Raw genomic sequence first — 21,145 nt, 5'->3', positions numbered from 1 at the left:
ACTATGAACTGAAGGCAGGTGTTGAGCCAATGTCAGATCCTTTTCATGTACATTTATTAAAAAATATATTAAAATATATGAACCATGGCATGCAACACACAACATTATAAATGGATTAACAATTCCTTTTTATTATATTAATCTATACATGTGGTATATTATTTTTGTCCACGGTCCCTCAAATTTTGCAATACTCAAACATTGCCACTAGAGGGACAAATTCGCTTGTAAGCATATAATTGTGCATGTGTGCAGTAAAAGTGTCAAGAGCAATGGTATTTAAGTTTAATATGTGATGACATTTGAATTCAATATAAATTGAAATAATTTTTCCATTAAAAATCGAATGTTATAGATTAGGTTAGTGCTCTACATTTTTCAATAGATCTTTGTTGGAAACTACAAAGATCTTATTTTTTTTCTTTGAAAATATTTGTTTGGTTTTTATTTAAAAAAAACTTTTGCATTGAAAGTAGTGCCCATAGTTACTCAGTCTTGTTCTTTCTTCTGCTACAGCATCTCCGGCAACAAAAACGACAGGTCTTGATGAACACGAACATGGAAAGTAAGACAACACTGAGGAGGAAGGCCAGGACATCCAGGCTGTGGTACTGGTACCAGGTGAGATCATGGGAATGGACCCTCAGGTGTTTGGCCCCTTTGTTCCTCATGGTGAACTCGATCCAGAACACCGCCTCATCCCGAGCGCTCAGCGGCCTGTCGTGGTGGATCTTGGACAGGCGCATGGCGTTCTCCTTGAACCTGAAGTGTGGCACATTTAGATCCATTTGAAATTGTAATATGTGGTTAACACTATTTTAAGTCACTCATTTAATTTACACATTAAGCAATGTGTGGTAACTGAAACAAGCCTAAATTAAAAGCCTTTCTAGGTTCCTTGTGTACTTTATGCTAATGCATTGTTATATTTCGCTCTTTCTCTTTTGTTTTCATACCGCCTGTAAGAGAAAAGCTTACGATTTATTGTTGATGACGGCATTGATTGCGTCTCTCAGGCCCTCCGTCGTCATTGTTTTGAAGTTCACGTCTACTGCAGCTCCTTTAGCCTTCATGTGGACCAGGTTTTCCGGCTGGTCACCAAACAAAGGGATGCCCACCATGGGGACGCCGTGGTAGATGGCTTCATAAATGCCATTTGTGCCCCCATGGGTGACGAACGCTCTGGTCTTGGGATGACCTGATCACGGTGTCATAAATAAAAAACAATCAACTATACGGTAATTTTTACATTTATAAGACCAGAATAGAGGCCCAACAGATGTGTTGGTAACCCTTCCCTTCTGCAGCTAAAGAAAATACGGTAACTTAAATACATGCCTAGAAGATCATTCTGTGGGATCCAGTCATATATTCTCGTGTTAGAGCCCAAAGTTTCTGGTTTTTGTCCACTGAATCTCCACAGCACCTAGAAAAGTATTAAATCTTCATTTAACTCAATCTGCATGTTTTGGAGTGTGAGAGGACACCAGAGGTACTAGGAGAAGTCTTCCAGTGCATTATATTCAACTTTAATCTGCTGACTAATGCTGGAATTGGGTGACTGGGTAAAAATTCATTGCCATTGTTTGACGACCCAGGGGCTCAGACCTTTTGTGGGATCTGGGCCAGGGCCGAGGCGATCGTGTTTCCCTTTTCCCTGGTGATGTTTTTGACCATTGATCCCAGGGTGAAGATCACGACACCAGCGTCTCCAGAGCTCTGCACAAACTCTTCCATGTCCTGCAGGAAATAAACCAGTATCATGTCAGACAACACATAGGACATGGCTTCCCTCTGTGTTTTGATAGATTTGTTGTGTCCAATCTCCTATAAAATAGTAATAGTGCATGAAAAGGTGTGTGATGGTGCTGGCAGTCCCACCTCTGGTAAAGGTTTAGCAGGTCTGCAGTGGATCCCACCAACAAATTTAAAATTTGGGAGGAACGGACGAGGGAACTCAACATCCCAGTAGGTTCTCATCAGCCAGATGTCTACGTTGCTCATCACCTTGCAGGCACTAGTGGGTGTTCCTGTCAAAACATAATGTGCTGTAGTGCATATTTTTTTATCTAGCTGCGTAAGGCGCTTCACTTCAGTTGGATTTAGATGGGTTAGCATAGCACTGGTGAGTGGCTACACAGTATCAGTTATTATGACAGTAAACATTCTTAACTCTTATCTGATCTCTGAGAATAGCTGGGATTCTCACCTTTGACTTCAGAGTAATACGCATCTAAATCTTTCCAGAAGGTGTTTTCGATCACAATATCTTGCAGTGCATATAAGTAGAAGTTGAGGACTCGCTCAAAGAAGTTCATCTTGTCAGTCATTTTGCTCATAGCGATGGGTACAAATGAAGGTGGGGCAGGGATCTGACCACAATGTCTCTCCCAGTTATTGGCCAGAGAAAAGCGCAGAGAGAAGACCAGAGGAAGGTCCAGCATCTCTGCCAGCAGCTCACTGCCTGAGTAGATGGGGTCAGACAGGAGGAGGTCATAATTTCCTTCCCTGAGTCTCTTCATCATGGTTTCTGATTTCACCACACCGTCCAACAACTTCAGGCTGCATTCCAGGTTCACCTTTGTTGTTTCCAGGAATTTGAGGAAAATCTCCCAGTAGTTCATATGGTCCATGTCATAAATGAGGAACTGAAGAACATCGTGCATTATCTTCTCCATTTCCTTCTTTGAGATTGAAACATTGAAGGGTTCGTAGCGAAAGCGCGACGACTCGCTGGTGTTCATAAACATCGAGGAGCTGGGAACCAGAACCGTCACATGGTGTCCCCTGTCGATCAGAGTGTCCAGCACAGGCTTCAGGTTGATCCAGTGGCTGCCTTCAGTGTACCAAACAAGGATGTTCCCTCCATTTACACTCAGAGTCACAGTAAGAACCAGGAAGACAGACAGAGGGAGACGCTGCGCAGGCTTCATGGTGCCTGTGTGACAAAAAGTCTGGTGCAACTTGACTGCATCAAAAAAGAATTAATAATTAACTGAATGACTCTGAGACTTGCATTGCATAATGATATTGCAGAAAGTCCATCAAGTGAGCAACAGAAGAATTAATTTATTTCAAACTGTGCTTCCAATTCAGTGGAAATGGTGCTTTTGTGGGGTATAGCATGTCAGTTATGGGTAATGATTACAGCCAAATAGACAAGAAAATACGTGCTGTTGCACCCATTGATCCTGCTAGCATACAGGTAGAAATGGTGAATGATTCATTGCATTTAGGACAAGCTCAAGATTCAAAGTCCAAGTGTTTTATTTTGTGCAACATAACAGTATAACTGTATAAGAGTGACTGTTACTATAGTGAAACATTATCTGAGCGTTGTAAGACTGTCTCTAAATGTAATTCTACTACCTCATGTATTGGCCCTGTGCCTACAGCATTTATTGGGGGGAGCTCATGTATCTGAAGACACGAGAACACCAAAACTGCCGTGGAGTTCCACAGGAGGGCTGCTGCCATACATGCTGCCACCATACATGCTGCCACCATACATGCTGCCACCATACTTGCTGCCACCATACATGCTACCAGCATAGATGATACCAGCATACATGCTACCAGCATATATGTTGCCAGCATACATGCTACCAGCATACATGCTACCAGCATAGATGCTGCCACTATACAGGCTGCCACTCGATAACATCAGCAGCGGCACTGCACACATCCAAAACTTTGCTGTTTGTTAATTAACCCAAAACCAGCACCAGAGAGCATATTAGTCCAGTCTTAGCTGCCCTACACTGGCTCCCTGTGTCATTTAGAGTTGACTTTAAGGTCCTACTTCTTGTGTACAAAGCGCTTCACCAAGCTAGGACCAAGCTACATGCTAAACTCCCTTGTCAGCTACCCTAAAGAACACGGCAATTGCCTGCTGCTAGTTTATTGAGGTTGCCTACCAAACCCTAAATTCTAAAATCCTATGATTTGCTGCTTTTCATTCCATCCTGTGCTGTGTTTTATTATTTTATCTGGATCTTTTCTTGCAGTATGTTATTATCATTGTTTTATTGCATATTTGGCTTTATTGTTTACTGTTGTTTTATTTGTTGTTTTTTAATTTTTTGCTTTTATTGGGAAGCACTTCGACTCTAATTCTTTAATGAAAGTTGCTATATAAAGAAAGTTTCATCATTATTCATTTTATTAATAATGTTTTGATCCAACTGACTGGAAACAGGTCCAACATTTAGGGAAAGGAGGGGTAGCTAGTGGGATAAGTGTTTTCTGGGAAGTGTCACTTCTGACGGCGTGGGCGTTTAAAGCTTTCTCCGTGATCCCCGGCCCCCTGATTAACATTGTAGATGCTGGATTCAGGAGCGCCTGGAAAAACAATACGCATTTGAATATTGGATTCAATGCCTGGTGAGAGAATCAGTGGCCACTGAGATCGCGAGGGTGTGTAATATTTGTGTTCACAGCCCTCCTCACCAGGTGTGTGTGTGTGTGTGTGTGTGTGTGTAAGAGAGAGAGAGAGAGAGAGAGACAAGGGTACATCAGGGCATTTGAAACAAGACGGTCATTGACCAACTGTGTCCTCATATTCCTGCTCCACATTCCTGTTGATTCCTCTGTTCTCTCTTCCTCTCCACCATAGGGTAAGGGTTACAGCGTATTGCTTTTTGAAGTAGACATTTGCATAATCAGATTAAGATGCTCGATTGTCAGTGGGTCCCCCGTCAGAGGGTGCTCCAGAGGAGAGAGGGTGCTGTCCAGCCCAACAATGGGAGCTTCCCCTCCTCTCTCACCCTCCACCCGGCCTGCACCTGCATCCCACCCAGCCGTCCGACCTCAACGGCCGTTCACGTTTTGGCTTGCATCCGTGGAGTGGCTGGAGAGGAGAGAGAGAGAGAGAGAGAGAGAGAGAGAGAGAGGAGAGAGAGAGAGAGAGAGAGAGAGAGAGAGAGAGAGAAGAGAGAGAGAGAGAGAGAGAGAGAGAGAGAGATAGAGAGAGAGAGAGAGAGAGAGAGAGAGAGAGAGAGGAAAGCAAAGAAGGAGCGTGTTCAAGCCTACGAGGGGAGTGGGAGGGCAGGGGTTGAGCAAGATATTTAAACATGCAGAGTGTGAATTGGCTTTAAGGGGATAAAGAGCTCAGGGCCTATCGTTTGGCACCCAACTCCTGAAATTCTTTTTCATGCTCGCCTCAGCCGGGAGAGCGAGGGGCTGCCTGCACTGATCTGCACCATGGTGATAACAGATTCAGACAGTGTGCAAGACACTGATAAGGAAATTCGCTCTCAATAGACGATTACCCTCACAGTGAGGAGAGAGCAGTCAGTCAGGAAAATACACGGTGTGGAGGAAATAAGAAGCACGCATAATTGTCTTTGTTTTTTTTAAATTATTATTATTTTTAGTAAGGTTTTTCAATCCCACCCTAAAGTTGGAATTGTATCTTTGTGATTGGGAGATTTCCTCAAATAAGGTGTATCTGCACGCTGTCAAATCTCTTTAATCTGATTTAAAATGACACCTGAACAAACAGGTAGCGCAAATCACTGCAGAATATTTATCAAAGAACTGTTATCGCTCCATTTAACATTGCCAAACCCTTCAGCTTTAGCAAGCATTAAAGGTGCTTCACTGCAAACATACAGAAGAGGTTAAACCTGTGCTGACTCACAAAGGAGAGGCGAGGGCTTCACTTGTCTACCATCCTAGTATAAAGCATTCCATTTTATTTTATTTTATTCCGGATCACAAAGGGTCACCTGTCAGTTCCCACAGGCGTGCGGTCCGTGTATCCAGCTGCACTCTGGCCCATTTACCCACCGTTCGCCAGAGTTTAACAGCAGCAGTGAAACCCAGTGTTTACTCTTGAGCTCAGTTCATTGCAGCCTTTTGCCTAAAAAATGGGGCGCATTTGCTGGATTCACAAAAGGCGATTAGGCACATAAAACACATGACCTCAGTTTAAGCTGAGGAAGAATGACAGGGAATGTTACTATTTGAACTAGACTCATTGTTAATTGATCTTGTTTATGGTGATAGCTCAAGTAATTTAACGACATGGCTTTCTTTTTAAAGGTTGTTACTACGAATCTGTATATTTACTTAGAAAGATTAAAATGTAATATAATCGATAATATAAAGTAATATAAGCAAATAATAAGAAAATAAATTGCATGTGTGATTTTTGGAGCCTTTGAGGTTAATGCCTGTATTAACCAAAGTGTTTGTAGTAACAAATGGAGGACGTGGTCAGCTGGACAGCGTTTGACTCTGGAATGACCTCAGGCTCTCAGGGGTCACAAGTTAAGCTGCCACTTTTCTCAGGCCTGTGGTCAGTGGCCCAAGAGCAGAGGTCAGCGGTCTGTCCACATGGTCATCACAGGCCTGGTGGATGAATGTTTTCGGCCTTATTTGAGCACAAACAAAGAAAAAGCTGTGCTGCTCTTAACTCCAGATCAATCAGGATCTTGCATCGTGTCAAACAACGTCATTGCGTTTATATTTACATTATTCTTATTCTTAAATGGGTCAGTTTTAACACGCCTAACTGCCTCGATCAATATTGAATCTTGGCTAAATCAGAGTTCCATTTTTTTCAATTACTTGAAGAAAGTATTGTTGTTCAAAAACCATTTATTAAATAAATACTTCAAATAAATAACACATCATCTATTCACAAGCATGAAATGAAAATAACTTAAAGAGGTATAGCAGTAGCACATTTTTTTAAGACAATCAATTCATAATCTTTGGCTGCTTGACATGCTTTTTTTTTTTTTTTTTTTACAAAATCTTCAATACAAATAAATATGTAAAACATGACAATTACAGAGAATGTTTCTCACAGAAACCATGACCTTCAAAAGAAAAAGGTCAGATGTTACATAAAAATAAATACATTTTGAAACAAAGTGCATGTCCTTTAAATCAAAAGTGCCCTTGGCTATTTGAGTGAACAAAAATGGCTGTCCTATTCAAATGTGTGCACTGAAATGGGGAAACTCCTTTTTCTTCCTATTTCTTCTAGCGTTCCCTTTTCTCTTCAGCTGCGAAGACGCTGCCCTCCCTGCGAAAACGAATGATCTCCGGGCAGCTGGTAACAAAAACATTATGAGGGCATGCCTTAAATGTGGTTCACCCATTTAAATAACTATTCATCCCCCCTCCCCTGAGTCTTATTTCCGCTCGTCCACAGATGTGGAAATGTTTCTGCGTTGAAGTCATAAACCTCAGAGGCCAAAGTGACTCTAGCGACTTGAGCTGTGTGTTAAAAGTCCTTCCTGTTGTGCGGCCTGCAGCCGTGGTTCTACCAGGCCTCGGAGCTGTCGCAGCTGGATCCAGGTGAGGGGACCTCTGTGTCACTGGTCAGGGCCCAGGAGTGTGGAGGCGACTGCAGCTGCTCCATGTTCCCCCTGAGCAGGGTGAGCAGGGCTGCAGGGGAGTGGCCCGACTGCTGACCGCTCTGGCTCTCCAGCAGCTGCACCAGGAAGTTGATGTAGCGCATGGCCAGGCGTAGGATTTCGTTCTTGCTCAGCTTCTTCTCTGGAGGGTGGGTGGGGATGAGCTTGCGGAGCTCTGCGAAGGCGGCGTTAACGTTGTGCTGGCGCCAGCGTTCCCTGGTGTTGGTGAACACCTTCCTGGTCATGGTGCTGGGTAGAGCTGCAACGGCCAACCCAAAATTAATCAGGGATTCTGACTTTTGTGACAATGGAGTTCACAAAAGTAAAGGCAAAGAGTGTCTCTGTTATGAATGCCAGCATTATCTATTAATACTAGAGTTCATACTTGCTTCCCTCCACAGTCTATATATGATATAATTTTAGGGACAACAGCGCAGGTGTCTGTGGCTTCTTATAAAGAACAAATTGAAGGGAAAAAAATAAACGAACTGCCCGGTTAAAGTACATTATTAACCATTACATTAAGATTTTCTGCTGGTATAAGATGAATAATATTAAAATATATCCTGCACGTTTATTACATAACACTACAAATGCAGACCAATTGCGACCAATATGTCTTTATATGGGTATTTACCAATTTGCCTCGAAAACAATACTCTATGATTCGCTCACCTGTATTTATGAAGGAATTTACAAAGTATGTTGGATCAAGCTTCTCCTGCAGGTCATTCGTTTGTCCAGGATTCCTGGGTGAATGTCCACATCTTCTGGAGCTCGCTGATGGAGATCCTCAAAGAGCGAGAGGGGAAGAGAGAGTGGAAGAGAGAGAACGAGGGAGGGAGGGATGGGGAACAGAGAGGCTGAGACTGCTGCATGCTCGCATCCTACATTTTATAGCAGTGTGAAGCCCATTGTGTGACGTCGGCCGTGGAGACTGAGGCATTGTGTGAGGTTGGGGGCTCAAACTCCGCCTCCTTTCTGTCATTTACAACAAATCCAGGTGGCTTTATGATCACGCTGGCCACAAATCATCACCTTCAACGGTTTTAACAGTTGTGTCGCGGCACCATTGGAGGGGGATTGTGACTCTTAGGACTGAACAGCCTTTTAAGTGACCATTCGCTGAGCTTTTATGAGTCGTTGTGGTTTAATCCTTGACTGTTTCTTCGACAGAAGGTGACACATGAATTCCTGCTGAAGGGGAAACTGAGACATTCATCTCGCTGATCCGAGTTGCCAACGCTTATTCTATTCCTTTTCTGCTCCTCTGACATTAGGCACGGACAGCCTTTTCCCCTCCACCGTGGAAAATGACCTTGGTACCACTGGCTCCCTCGCCATTGAACTGGGCCTGATTGGGCCACAAAAGGTAAAAATGCCATATCTAGATTGACAGGTGGACAATATGTGTTTTGTTGCGACAATGGTAATCTTGTTGAGCCAGTCCTAGGGGCCGCATATAAATGAGAGGAAACAGAGAGAGCACACACCCTGACTCACCTCTTGCCAACCTTTTCTCCCTCTCCTTCCCCCCCAGTTTTTCGGCTGCAACTTTCAACCCTCGTTCGGATTAGAATTTTTTTTTTTTTAAATCTAGTTTAACCAGTTGTCGCTGTCCTTTTTACACCCTTCAAGTGTTGTTTCAAAGACGCAGCCTTCCATGGAAGTCTCTGCGTGGAGTAGGAATTTACATAATCCGATTAGGGGACGGGATTAGCCCCGGGCTGTGGAGAACAGGCCCGGTGGGGCCGTTTTCTAAATCGGCCATTCATGGGTCCTCCTCCTCCAAGAGGCTGCACCTGCAGGCCGAGCATCGCGGCTCTCCGTCTCTACTCGGCCTCCGCTGCAGCCTGCAGCCTCCACGTCTGTATCAACCAGCTCTGACAACAGTAGACAGAGAAAACACCTGAACGCTTGCTGTCGTTTAAGGTTGAAGCTGAACTGCCATCAAGGCCGAGGAGCTGGAAAGCCACTTGTAGAATTAGGAAAGAAATGATGAACTGTAGCAGAATGTTTAACGCACAAGTGGAATGTTTGACCAGAAGGTGACAAGTTCCTCTTTGTGTGTAATGACTGCTGCAAAAACGATCACAATCGCAACAAGCCACATTGGGTTTTTTTTATTACTACGATCTTTGCTCTAATAATTCAGCTGATAATAAAAAACAGACTTTTTTAATGCAATTTAATAGAAGCCATTCATGACTAAACCAGAAGGTCTCGTTAATATTACTTCTAATTCTTAATCATGTTCAATAATATCATTTCTTGCTTTATGAATTCATTCCCAATACACATAGATTTAGTTTACAAATTTCTGGGCTTCATCTAGTGCAGCTTTAATTGCCTAGTAAGTATTGTGATGCAGGTTATGTTGTCAAAAGCCCACCTCACTTTAGCTTTCATTATTTATTTATTTATCCATTTCTGTCAGGCAGGAAGGCAAAACTGGGGTCATCGTAAATCAGTGACTGAGAGGAAATGCCCAGGTGACACAGTTAACTGCTGTCTGACATTGAAGATAACTGTGTGACCTTTACGATTGTGGTCAGACCAGGATCCAAACCTAAAAGATAGCTTTGGTTTAAACAGCCTGTAAATTCCCACAATATTTCTCCTGTCTCATTCAGTCCCGGGTTTAAGTATTGTCAGGGGTAATTACTGCACCATTATGCGGCTATTTACCTAGCCTTTTTATGGGGAAGGTTGGGCTTTTGTCCCAGTGCCATTAAAAACCACCATTTACCCTCCCCGATTGTCCACTGCTGGATAGAAGGCAGACAGACAGGCAGAGAAAGAAAGATGTTTGGGGGGAGCGGGTTATTGATGGCGTTGGCTAGCCGGTGCAGGGTATGGCTGTCCAGAGGCAGGGAGGCTGGGAGTTGATGTCCCCCGGGGTCGTCTTTGTCTGGGGATCATTCCTGAGGGAGCTGGCTTCACTCTGCTGGCTCGTGAAGATAAGCACTCTCTCCACAAGCTGAGGGACCATGATAAGGGGATTGCTTCACTAAATGAAAATGGGGAAAAAAATAGCCCTACCGCTGGAGCTGCTAAAATGAGGAGCTTTATCAGTTCAGCTGGAAATGCCCCCTACTCGATCCCACTCCTCCAATCATAAATCACTGGTTGTTTTCTCCACTGTCCGTGTTCCGTATTAAGGAGAAACAAAAGCGAAACGTGAGCGTTGCTGTAATCTTTCTGCTGAACTGATGAGACCAGCTCATTTATCTAATTATTTTAGGTGAATTATTAAATATTAAAGAGAAAACGCTTGTTTGTAGCATCTAATGTAAATAAAAAAGATGTTTCAACAGCTTGGAAAAGAAAACAGCTGCAGGTTTTATTATTTAGGGTTACATTTGCAAAATGTCTTAAATCATGTAAAGCTATAAAAATGGCTTGAATATTCCAACAACAACACTTTTATTGAGGACAATTTTTTCTTGTTAAACACACATTTAACGAAACAAAACACTGACAACTAAAATAACTTGAGCCTTGTTTGTCCATCACTTCTTCCTGGGACGCGCTCGTAGCTTAATCTCCCCCTTTTCCTCGGCGTTGACACTGCAAATAAACACGAACCAACGCTTTAAATTTGGTTCATTAAGATATCACTGCAGATCAGGAAGACAAAAACAGTTGAATTATTCATCTACTGCGACCATACAGCACCTGCAGCCTCACCGCTCCTCTTCCTCTCCTGTCCTAAGCAGCATTTGGTGCCGTATTTAGTAGAAGCAAAGCTGCTGGTGCTGCAATTTCTGCTGGGACTCCACAACAGGAAGTCTGGAGGAGGATGCAGAATGGAGCAAATGTTCTGGCTATCTGAAAAGTGGGCTGCAGAGTAGACAGACATGTAACGGTTGACTGACTGCTGCACAACGGGGCTGCAGCTGAATGTAGAATCCAGCCTGGCTGGACTTTCAGGCTTTGCTTGAACCCTCTGAACAACTCCTCCCAAAGTTCCAGCTCTGCCCTTCCATCCAGTCAGCTTCTTGCTGTCGCCACCCCTGCGCCTGTTCTCCTCTTGCCACGGATCACTGCTGGTCCAGTCCCTCTGTAGGGGATCGTCCGGGCCAACAAAGAAAGAACTCAGGTCGAGTCTGAAGTCTGTGTTGTCGTCTCCAAAGAAGAAATGGGAGCTCTGGTCAGTGCAAAGCTGTTCTGAATGAGGAACGATGACAGCTTCTGGTTCTGTTGAAAGGTCTTTGAGCTCGGGGCCACAACTGTCGGTCCAGGAACTGTGTTGAATGTTTTCTTCAGTACCGTACATCTGAGGCTGGGCTGGTTCTGAACATGGTGAGGTGAACATTGAGGTGGTGTCACTGAAAAGCTAAAATCAGAAACAGGAGACGGATGAATTGCTGAAAATATTCCACTTTCTTATTTAATGGGTTGTTTCCCTAGCGGGCATATTTCCGCAACACTGATGGAACCACAACAATACACTGTTTACATTAGAGCTGCGCAGCATTAGCTGACTCTTATCAGCAAAGAGAAAAGAGGAGACCTGCAAGGTCTGGTGTTCTCTGAGCTCTCTCATTAACTGTGTATCAGAAGTATAAATAACATTACATAAACAGTGACATTTAAATGAACTGGTGTTATACTGTGGTGGCTTTCCATGGTTACTGAACTCAGTTTGTCTGTGGTCACCTTGAGAACCTTCTGTGGAACCTCAGGGAGCAGCTCCTGCAGCTGGGAAAGAGATGCCCCGAGGAGCCAACGGAACGTCGGCGCTCTCTTTAGCATCAGTTGCCCGACCAGTGGGTTAATACAAGGAAAAGTCAATAAACGTTTTTCGTCCTGGAAAATAAACAAGGGTGGCACTGATTCATAGTGAACCGAAAAGATTATCTCAACCACATGAATGTCTGGACAAAGCACCTCTGAGGGAATCACACTCAGCCAGTCCCTGTCTAGGAAGTCAAGAGGATCCTTCTCAGTGGACATCAGAGTGAAAAAGCAGATCCGGCTGATCCATCTGGCTATGTCTGTCACCCCCCACGCAATCAAAACCTGGCAAACATAGTAGATAAGCAGTGTTCCTTCAAGTGCTCAAACAATTAACACAACAAAAAAATGTAATAAAAACATTAAAAATGTCTAATATTTATATTACACAAGGAAACCAACTTAACACTGAGCACAAACATCAGAAACCAAGCCAGTGTATAAAGGGTTTGGGTCGTACTTTCACATTTAGATCCTCCAAGTTCCGGTTACTGAACTGTTCCAGGGAAGAATAAACTAACGCCAAGTTACTGAAAGCTGGAGTGGAGAGTCTGCCAACACACAGGCGGGTAATAATGGTCAGTGTTTTGGAAAATGAAGCGTGTGTGTAAGTGTGTGGAGCCACTGACCCTCCTCCCTGGCTGTCTGGACAGTTCAGGATGAGCCAGCAGCAGCTATATTGCAAAGAGAGAGCGCTCAGCCTCATCACCATCACCTCACTGGCTCGCTGCTGACACAGCTCATCCTCCTCCTGCACACAAAGGGAATCTACATTAAATCTCACATTTACCTACAACACATCCCAAAACAACTACCATTAGAATTCCACAGAGTTAAGGAGAAGCGCATACGATATTAAAAATGAGGAACGACCTGGATGACGATACAAGAGCTTTCATCAACTGTGAGTACAGCATAGCGGTGGGTTCCTCCCAGCATCTGCAGGGTCGGGCAGTGCCTCCTCTCAACCACCGTTATATTAAATCTATAAGACTCAGACACGGTTCAGCAGGCAACATTAAGGAATGTAAAGAGTTCAGGTATGATTTATTTTCAGATAAATGTGAAAAATGTACCCTGACTCCAGTGTTTGTAGCAAATGTGGGCAGCTGAGAAGCCCTTCTGTCACAAACAACACATAAGGCACGTTGTCCTCCAGACACCACAGGATTTTTTCTTCCTCTTAAAAAAACAAACCCAAAGCGCATTAATCACTGTATGATGGCAGTGTGTGGGTGTCTTTTACAATGACAATATAGCTGCAGGTGACCAGAGTCGGAGAGGACTGTGTTAAACGTAAAGTGACTGATGCCCTTCTCCTTGCAGATTGCGGCCCACGGTGACTGGCCTGGGCGGTCGTACTCCACCACTAGAGAAAAACGGTTCCAGGGAAAATCTGGACCTATGTGCTGCTCACACGCTACCGCACACACAGTGTCCTGCATACTGGTGTATGAGATGGAAAAAAAGAGCAGGTAAATACAGAAAAGGAAACTCTTAACAAGTCAGGCTAAATATTGAACAAAATAAAAATCAAATTTACCAGCTAACTAAACTGGCACCGTTCAATTTCTTCTTGCCTTCCCCAGGAGACACTGCAGTCACAGCGCCACCTAAAATGACAAAACCCCACACACTTAGCTGCAAGATGCATTTCAGGATTGTTACAGGTTTAAATTTTGCTTTGATCCAAGTTTGTTCTGCAGTAGCTTACAAAAAACTTGAAATAAATGTCACTCACCAGTAACCTGACTCAGGCTGGTAATAATTCTAGACCTACTGTTGTCACAGTCAACTGATATTAAGACAATAACCTGAAGGTAAAGAGCACCGGCATTAAATATTGTGTGATTGTTGGCCATCTTAACAACGCTTAATGTTTTAAATCATTGCAGCTGCATTGTACATATAAAATGTGATAATTCTCTGTCTGTAAAGAACACCGACTCTGGCTGTGGCATCCTGTCCTTTCCTGCTGTGCAGCCACGTAGACAGCTGGTGCTGCAGCTCCAGCAGTTTGAAGTTCGTCTCTGGGTTCTTGTTACTGAGCAAGAGGATGATCTGCAGCCTCTTCAACAGCTGTTGCAGATGCTGCTGTGCACATGCCTCAGCTGCCTGGGTCAGGTACTCTTAAGACCGACAGGAAAAGGAAGTAAACGTCACCATGTCTTCAATATGAAAAGAGGGTTGTTAGGTTGCACAGCCATGGTTTGGTAACAGAAAAACACTTAGCAGTTTAGTCGACGCCACAGAATTGCTGAGGATTTATCAGTGTGGCACTGACCCAGTGCAGCACTGAGGGTGCAGTTCAGCAGCAGCTCTTTAAACATCACCAATGCATGAATGAGAGCTGCCAGGTTGAAAAGCGCTTCCTGATCTGCACGCAACAGAGAATCGCAGAGATGTTACACCATGAAAAGCATAAAGTTGTCCGACAAATCGGCTCCTGCTTGGTGAAATGACATTATGCACCTGTGACCAGCGCCTCGCTCTGTGCGTGTGCCCTGCAGAACACATTCTCCTGCTGCTTCAGGAGGAAATGCGTTTGATCAGGGTCCAGGCAGCTGAAGTCTCCCCTTACTGGCAAGTCGAGCCCCAGCTGTCTGGCAGACTTCAGAAGGGGCTCAGCAAACTCAAGCAGCTCCCAGTAGGCACGTTTCTGGCTGTCTGGGAAGCAGCATATATTTTATAAAGTGAACTTAAGACATTTTCAGAATTTAAAAAGGAGGAAGTTTTACTTCACATGCTTAGAGCATCTAAACTGGAGTTGCTGTGTGTTGCACCTGTGGCCTGGACATCCCTGCTGTACTGGATGACAGACTGGACATGTTGACTGCTGACTTCTCCTGTTGAGTGACAAACTGAGTTCTGCTCTCTGGTAACACTTTCTGAAACGGCACCCGTCGTATATTTCAGCCCGTCGCCTGATTTGTGCGTCTGTCTAAGCGACGGCTGCAGATCAGGTGTCCTTTGGTTCGGCTGTGATGCTGTTTAGAAGTTAAACAAATAAGATAACGATTCATTTAATTTATCTGATAATTGTCTCAAAACTAATAATTAAATAGTATTTACAGAATCTACCAAAAGCTGGAATGTTGACAGTTTTCTGTACTGGTTCAACAGGAACTGCCTGTTCTGCTCTCAGCATCATGAAGGTGGACAAATGGTCCAGGGTCTCCTCAGGAAGATATCTGTTCACTAGCACACCTCTGTGATCGTCTCTGATGTCTAGTCTGGGGGATGCCACCTGCCCTAAACTGTATTCTCTCCATTTGGTACCACCTTTACCTCTTGTGTTAGTCTCAGGAGCAGATATGTCCATAACTTTGGTCTTAGCAGGAAGTTTTGGGAATATTTGGTTTTCAGATGATTTAGATGGGTTGGCAGGCGGATTTGGGGACGTATTTGTGAATGTTTCTCCTTGAAGATGCGTCTCATCTGGAGCCGCTTCTGCACGGAAAGAAGCACTTTCCTGTTTCTTCAGATATATCTTTTCTGTGACTAAGAACAGTGGAGACAAGATGTCAGAAATCCAAATAACTACAGCTTTAGATGCAGGATGTGAAGCATAAAGGCAAAAATTATAGAAACAATTTTGGTAAAAGCTATCCAACTTATCTAAAAAAACATCAATTACGCTGATTTAAAGCATACTTTTTTATGTTTGTTTAAAGAGCAGTAAGACTGTAAATAATCTTCTTAGAGTATGTACATATAACATCCATAAAACTGCACTGTCTTATGTTGTTTATATGCTGTTCCACTAAAGCACACAGCAAATCCAAGGAACAAGGTGATTTCATGAAAGGCTCCTCACCCTCAAAGTCTTCAAGTGGCAGTTTCTCGAAGTCTTCCACCCTTCTATGCGTGGCAGTGGGAACCTCAGAACCCATTTTCTCTGTGAACTCACAAGTGTTGCACAGAAATACCTGCATGTCTTCACCGGCACAGGTAAGACTTTGCCTCTCCATCTTTAAGGCTTGAAATACTTCAGACATGGACTGGAGGCATACATCTGATTTACACACGTGTGGTTCTGTAGGAAATTAAGATTAGAATGATAACACCCTTTAGAACACTTTATTTACTCGAATTGTGATTTTTCTTTAGGTGTCGTGACAGTCTTGAACTCTGACAGAGACTTAGACCCTCTGTGTGGGTTCACCTGTAGTCTCACGCTTTATATTATTAAAGGTGGTGAGCTGCGCCCTCTAGTGGTCTTAGTTGTAACTTGTTTCGCTAAATCATTGTCCACACTGTCGTTACTCCCCGCAGGTTTACTTATGCAGTAATTCCGGGAAGGTTTAAAGACATTTCAGCAAGAGTTTGGTATGTATATGAGGGGTGAGTTGTGAGTGTGCTCACCTGCTAACAGAAAGCCCACCACAGGACATAGATGTTTCTCTGCGTTCCAAAGTCCTGCTTCCATCTCTGTCTGAGTCTTTGCCGACAGTAAAGTTCTGCGTGATCAGTAAGCATCAATGCTATTGCATGCAGGTTCACTAACGGAACGTTGGAAAACCAACCAAAGTTTAGTGCTGTGTGACGGAGCACTCACGGTCTGCAGCACTGGGACAGCTCCTCCATCTGAAGTTTACATGTGGACAGACTGATTTGAGTTAGTCTGGTTTCAGGACTCAAAGTCAAGTCCAGTTCTAGTTCAGTTGGAAGCATTGCATGTCCTTAAAGAGAAGATACCTTTTGAGTGTCCAGCAGATTCCACCAAAATGACCAACAAGTACATACGGTGACATTTACCAGCCATCTCCGACAGGTGGATATTCCACTTGACAGACTCCTCTTGGGTTTCATACTGAGAGATTTCCACTGAGGCTGTCACATCTAAATGGGAAACATTTACTTGTCTGTACTTTATTTGCCTTACTGTATAACTCTATTCTGCATTCACCTTCATTAAGTACATCAAGGACAGGAGGCTGTCCGTCCAGCTGCTCAGGAACAACTGTCAACAGACCACGGATGCTGGAAAATGAGGTGTAGTAGGCCTGGCTCAGATCCACTGTGTCCAACATTGTTGGCAGCAGCAGAGACTGCAGAGACAAAACAATCCAAGCTAAAGCTAATTGATGTGCAGGAAAATCTTTTAAAACCCTGGAGTACCTCTTCAGCCGCCGGAGACTCTTTACCAAACTTTTCTTGAATGTGTCTGCACATCTGAGTGTAACTGATTTTCACGTCTGGGAGATGTTCATAAGACTCAAGGTTCCTGAAACAGATTTTTTTTAAAAAGAAAAAAAGCAGAGTGAGGAACATGACAAAGAAACCAGGAAAATAACTTCATTTTCCCACCTGAATGCAGAGTCTAAAGTGCCGTCTGTTGATCTCAGCAGAGGGTCGGACACAGGAAGGGTTTGCAGCCTAGACAGCTTCAGTCGTAGGGTGGGTAGGTGTCTCTTAAATTGTGGCAGGTAATCCACAATCATAAGATCTTTGGGCAGGAGGAATTCTTGGAAAGATGTTAAAATACTCTCAGTGAGAAAGCAATTTGATTGGTAAGAGACTAATTCCCTTGTGCCTGTTTTGAAAGTCAAATTACCCTCGTTGTCATTGTTGGGTTTTATCTGCTCAGGCGTCCACCTGAGGAATGATTCCTGACACGAGTCGAACTGTGACCCTTTTACAAGACAAACGTATTCCTTCTGATCCAGATCCTTCAGCAACCCGGAATTAGAGCTGGGTGTCACCTCGGCATCTCCACTCAGACTTGCGTCAAATCTGAAACGTGTAAAAGTGCAACATGTAAAGCAGCAAGTGCCAAATGTTGGCCAGAGTGACAGTGTGTGTATAACAGCGGAACCTCTCCGGTGAGTTCCCTTGAATTCTGTCTCCCAGATCTTCCAGGACAGAACCACTGACCAAGAGTTTGCAGCTGGAGGTCACGTTTCCTAAAACAATCAACTCAGCATAGATGCACACTATTTACGATCTACACCAACACCATAAGCCCAGAGATATACCTCTTATCCAGGGTGTTCTGTAGGTGTCCTCAGGCAGTTTACCATCATGAGGGTAGAGGTTACTGGTACCAGTGGAATAAGGTGCTGGCAGTGACATCAGATCCATAATAACTTGCACACGGGTGGTTTTCTGAAGCAGAGAAAGGACACAGGAGATCCCACAGGAAAATAAAGCATCCATCTGGGCAGCAACACACTTTAAACTCACCTCAAACGCATAGTCGAGGGCTTTAAAATGGTTAGCAGCAAAAATGTGAGCAGGAAAACTGCTGCCGTTTCCAGACCTTCAGCATGTCAGACAGTAAAACACACATTTATTGTTTAACATTGTTGACGAAAAATAATAATGAAAAGTGCCCCCGTTTAGGCCATGCAATGAAACTCACTAACAAATAAACATCCTCACGTTACATTAAATCAACAATACACCGATAACTATTACAAGTAGCATTCGATTACATGACAGAAAACGTAAAATCCCTGTAAATGATTAATTGTTTCAAGATAAATATTGGTTTAAATATTGCGATATTTTAAAATAACTATTAGCAACAATGTAGCTAACTGCGCTGCTACTTAGCGTCGGCGTTAGCTTGTATAAAAGGCCATGACATTTGTTCTTAAATGAACAATCAGCTTCAGTAATTAAAATAAGTCAATTTTGAACAACCATTGAGCACTTATTATCGTGACACTTACATAATGGCTTGTATTTTGGTGTTTCTGGGAAGTGGATTCGTTGAGATTGATGGAAAGATTAGGATATGAAGGGTGTTGTCTTTTTCCCACTTATATTTTTTTCTTTTTTCTTTTTTGTTCGTTCCGAATATGCACGAAACAATTTTGTGGTTTAGATTTTAAAATAGTTTTGCTCTTACTGATAATATGTCATTTTAAACTAAATCAAATAAATAAATAACAAACTTTCTTCTTTATCCACAAGAGGACGCTGCACACCACATTTTCTGAAAGAAAGAAAGAAAGAAAGAAAGAAAGAAAGAAAGAAAGATAGATAGATAGATAGATAGAAAGAAAGAAAGAAAGAAAGAAAGAAAGAAAGAAAGAAAGAAAGAAAGAAAGAAAGAAAGAAAGAAAGGAAGGAAGGAAGAAACTCTTGTGATTTAGACAGTGTGTGAGAATAATGGTAGAGAGTAGTGAGATCCTGGTGGGTGCAGCTTCAGACATTACTGGTGACGTTCCAGTCTGTGAATGTGTCTTTTATAGCAAAAACTTTCACACCAGAGTGAAAGTAGAGCCACATTAAACTGCAGCAAATATGCAGAAACACAAGCTGAACACTCCACTGCATTTTAATCAAATACTCAATTGAAACAGGTTATAATTCCTGTTAATAAGAGCTATGCTGGGAAAAAGTCAACAGCAGTAGGTTACATGTTTCTTTTGGCCCAGACTCAGTCCTTTAGAGATGTCAGCCCTATTTCAGTTATTCCCAGACTTGAGGGGTCTTTTGCAAACTCAGATAAGGATGAAACCACCAGCAGCAATAAACCTGACTAAACATCCTTCTAACAAAAGGCTTTACGGGAGAAGGAACAACAGAAACTTGACAGTATTTCATTCAGGATTTCAAACAGACCGTCTTTCAGCGATTCTACTAACAGGTTTTTGTTTAAACACCAAAGCAGTCAAATATTAGAGGACTATGAAATATTCCCGGAGATGGGGTAAAATATTAAAACCTCATAATTGAATCAAACGACAGAGTAAAAAGGTGATGTTCCTGACACGATGTACTGATGTTAAAGTCATCAAGTTAAAAGTCACAGTTGTAAATCATTAATCCATGTCAGATGGTGTTTGTTTGGGGAGGAGTGATCAGCTGATGACTCCCTCCATTTAAGGGCAGCAGGGAGAAATGAGTGCTCACAACGAACCTATTAATTATACTTTAAAGCTATTAATGCATGTTATATGCAAAAAGTTTTGGAGTGAAAGTCACCATAAAAACCAAGCTAGCTGAACATTGATCATATTCTACCCAGCCTCGAGTGGAGGGCATAAACCTCTGAGATGATAGATGTTCATTATCTCCATATTTCACCTGACTTAATTATCACAGTGGCCCCGCACAGCTGACTTTATTATTTAATTCATTATTCTTTGCACTTCCATATGTCATCCAAGTCTGAACTCTGTTTCCTTTGGCATTACTGTGATTCCTCCAAGCTAAAAAGAATCAAAATAAATAACAGGGGAAACTGAAACAACACTTCCAAACAGCGTCACCTGACACCGGGGCCTGGAAGTCTCTGCCCTCCTGTACAGAATCTTCTTTCTTTGTGTGTTTTTCCCCTCCCTTCGCTCAGTATCAGTCAAGTTTCTGTTTGAGCTTCTATCTCTCTAAAATGACTGATAAAAGCTTTAGAATTATGATCCCAGAGGGGGAGAAAAGATGTAGGTGAAGAACTAACTAGATAACACTGGTTAATGATTACTCCTGTTCAATGCATTACACTACAGTAACAATAGCTGATTAGTCATAGAACAAATCAAGAAAGAGAATGGATACGATATTTTGTAGCTTCTCCCTGTTGTTGTTGTTTTTTAAAATCATATGAGCCATAATCTTCCAGCCATGTAAAGATTTGGCAGATAAGCTTGTAATTGGAAAAGTGGCTTTCTCGATGCTTTGTAAATTCATTAAAAAATAAATACACACAGTCATGTTTCTATTTCCTTCACAAATCAAGACATTGTGATTCAATTAAGGTGTCAATCATATTCAAAATTCCCCATCTATCGGCACAACCTCATATTTACATTATTGTCATTGACAGGGAAAGGCCGACGCCACTTCTCTTTTTACACATGTACCTTAGGTACACAATTGGGCGTCACACCCGTGCGTGTTGTGCGTGATGTGACACCCGCACCACCTGGGGCGGTGAGTCCAGATCCAGGGACACATGAAGGCCCCTCCCCATTGAAAGTTTATCCATGACAATTGCTCCCTTTCTAGCAATAGACTCTAGTGATTGAACCAAGTTACAGTTATCACCAATAATAATGACTGTAATAATTCAGCTCAGGAAATAA

At 42.9% G+C, this 21,145-nt stretch overlaps 3 protein-coding genes and 1 long non-coding RNA gene across 7 annotated transcripts; 1 reads left to right on the top strand and 3 right to left on the bottom strand.

Annotated features, from left to right (window-relative positions):
* Positions 1-32: 32 nt before the first annotated feature.
* On the bottom strand, positions 33-3,616 carry LOC130525948 (UDP-glucuronosyltransferase 2A1-like). Its single transcript, XM_057033264.1, has 7 exons — positions 3,439-3,616; positions 2,210-2,968; positions 1,882-2,030; positions 1,609-1,740; positions 1,339-1,426; positions 979-1,198; positions 33-762 (listed from the first exon to the last, which is right to left on the bottom strand). Exons 1-7 carry the CDS (start codon positions 3,614-3,616, stop codon positions 486-488), a joined length of 1,803 nt encoding a protein of 600 aa, XP_056889244.1. The 3' UTR covers positions 33-485.
* Positions 3,617-6,585: 2,969 nt separating this feature from the next.
* Positions 6,586-8,222, bottom strand: tal2 (T-cell acute lymphocytic leukemia 2). The gene is made up of 2 exons (XM_057034014.1): positions 8,046-8,222; positions 6,586-7,629 (listed from the first exon to the last, which is right to left on the bottom strand). Exon 2 carries the CDS (start codon positions 7,613-7,615, stop codon positions 7,277-7,279), a length of 339 nt encoding a protein of 112 aa, XP_056889994.1. The 5' UTR covers positions 7,616-7,629; positions 8,046-8,222; the 3' UTR covers positions 6,586-7,276.
* A 77-nt stretch (positions 8,223-8,299) lies between these two features.
* Positions 8,300-13,989, top strand: LOC130526386 (uncharacterized). Its single transcript, XR_008950718.1, has 4 exons — positions 8,300-8,549; positions 8,651-8,742; positions 13,437-13,585; positions 13,700-13,989. It is a non-coding gene; the product is annotated as an uncharacterized LOC130526386 (long non-coding RNA).
* On the bottom strand, positions 10,689-18,991 carry LOC130526376 (protein shortage in chiasmata 1 ortholog). 4 transcript variants are annotated; one of them, XM_057033994.1, is made up of 28 exons: positions 18,788-18,986; positions 18,297-18,372; positions 18,089-18,218; positions 17,929-18,016; positions 17,668-17,846; positions 17,421-17,577; positions 17,232-17,337; positions 17,020-17,161; positions 16,869-16,952; positions 16,669-16,792; positions 16,476-16,570; positions 15,928-16,146; positions 15,183-15,611; positions 14,894-15,097; positions 14,583-14,777; positions 14,395-14,487; positions 14,058-14,239; positions 13,852-13,924; positions 13,654-13,723; positions 13,381-13,556; positions 13,187-13,292; positions 12,984-13,095; positions 12,740-12,861; positions 12,571-12,661; positions 12,264-12,395; positions 12,033-12,182; positions 11,049-11,709; positions 10,689-10,940 (listed from the first exon to the last, which is right to left on the bottom strand). In XM_057033994.1, coding segments are annotated over exons 1-28 (4,284 nt in total). In that variant the 5' UTR covers positions 18,790-18,986; the 3' UTR covers positions 10,689-10,854. The 4 variants fall into 4 exon arrangements, with proteins under 4 accessions (XP_056889974.1, XP_056889971.1, XP_056889973.1 ...); XM_057033991.1 differs by having other exon boundaries at positions 12,033-12,395; positions 18,788-18,991; XM_057033993.1 differs by having other exon boundaries at positions 12,033-12,395; positions 15,183-15,560; positions 18,788-18,991.
* Positions 18,992-21,145: the final 2,154 nt, after the last annotated feature.

This window comes from Takifugu flavidus, chromosome 5, assembly GCF_003711565.1.
Source record: "Takifugu flavidus isolate HTHZ2018 chromosome 5, ASM371156v2, whole genome shotgun sequence".
In the NCBI taxonomy this organism is placed as follows: Eukaryota; Metazoa; Chordata; class Actinopteri; order Tetraodontiformes; family Tetraodontidae; genus Takifugu; species Takifugu flavidus.
This window is presented reverse-complemented; position numbering and strand designations above follow the sequence as displayed.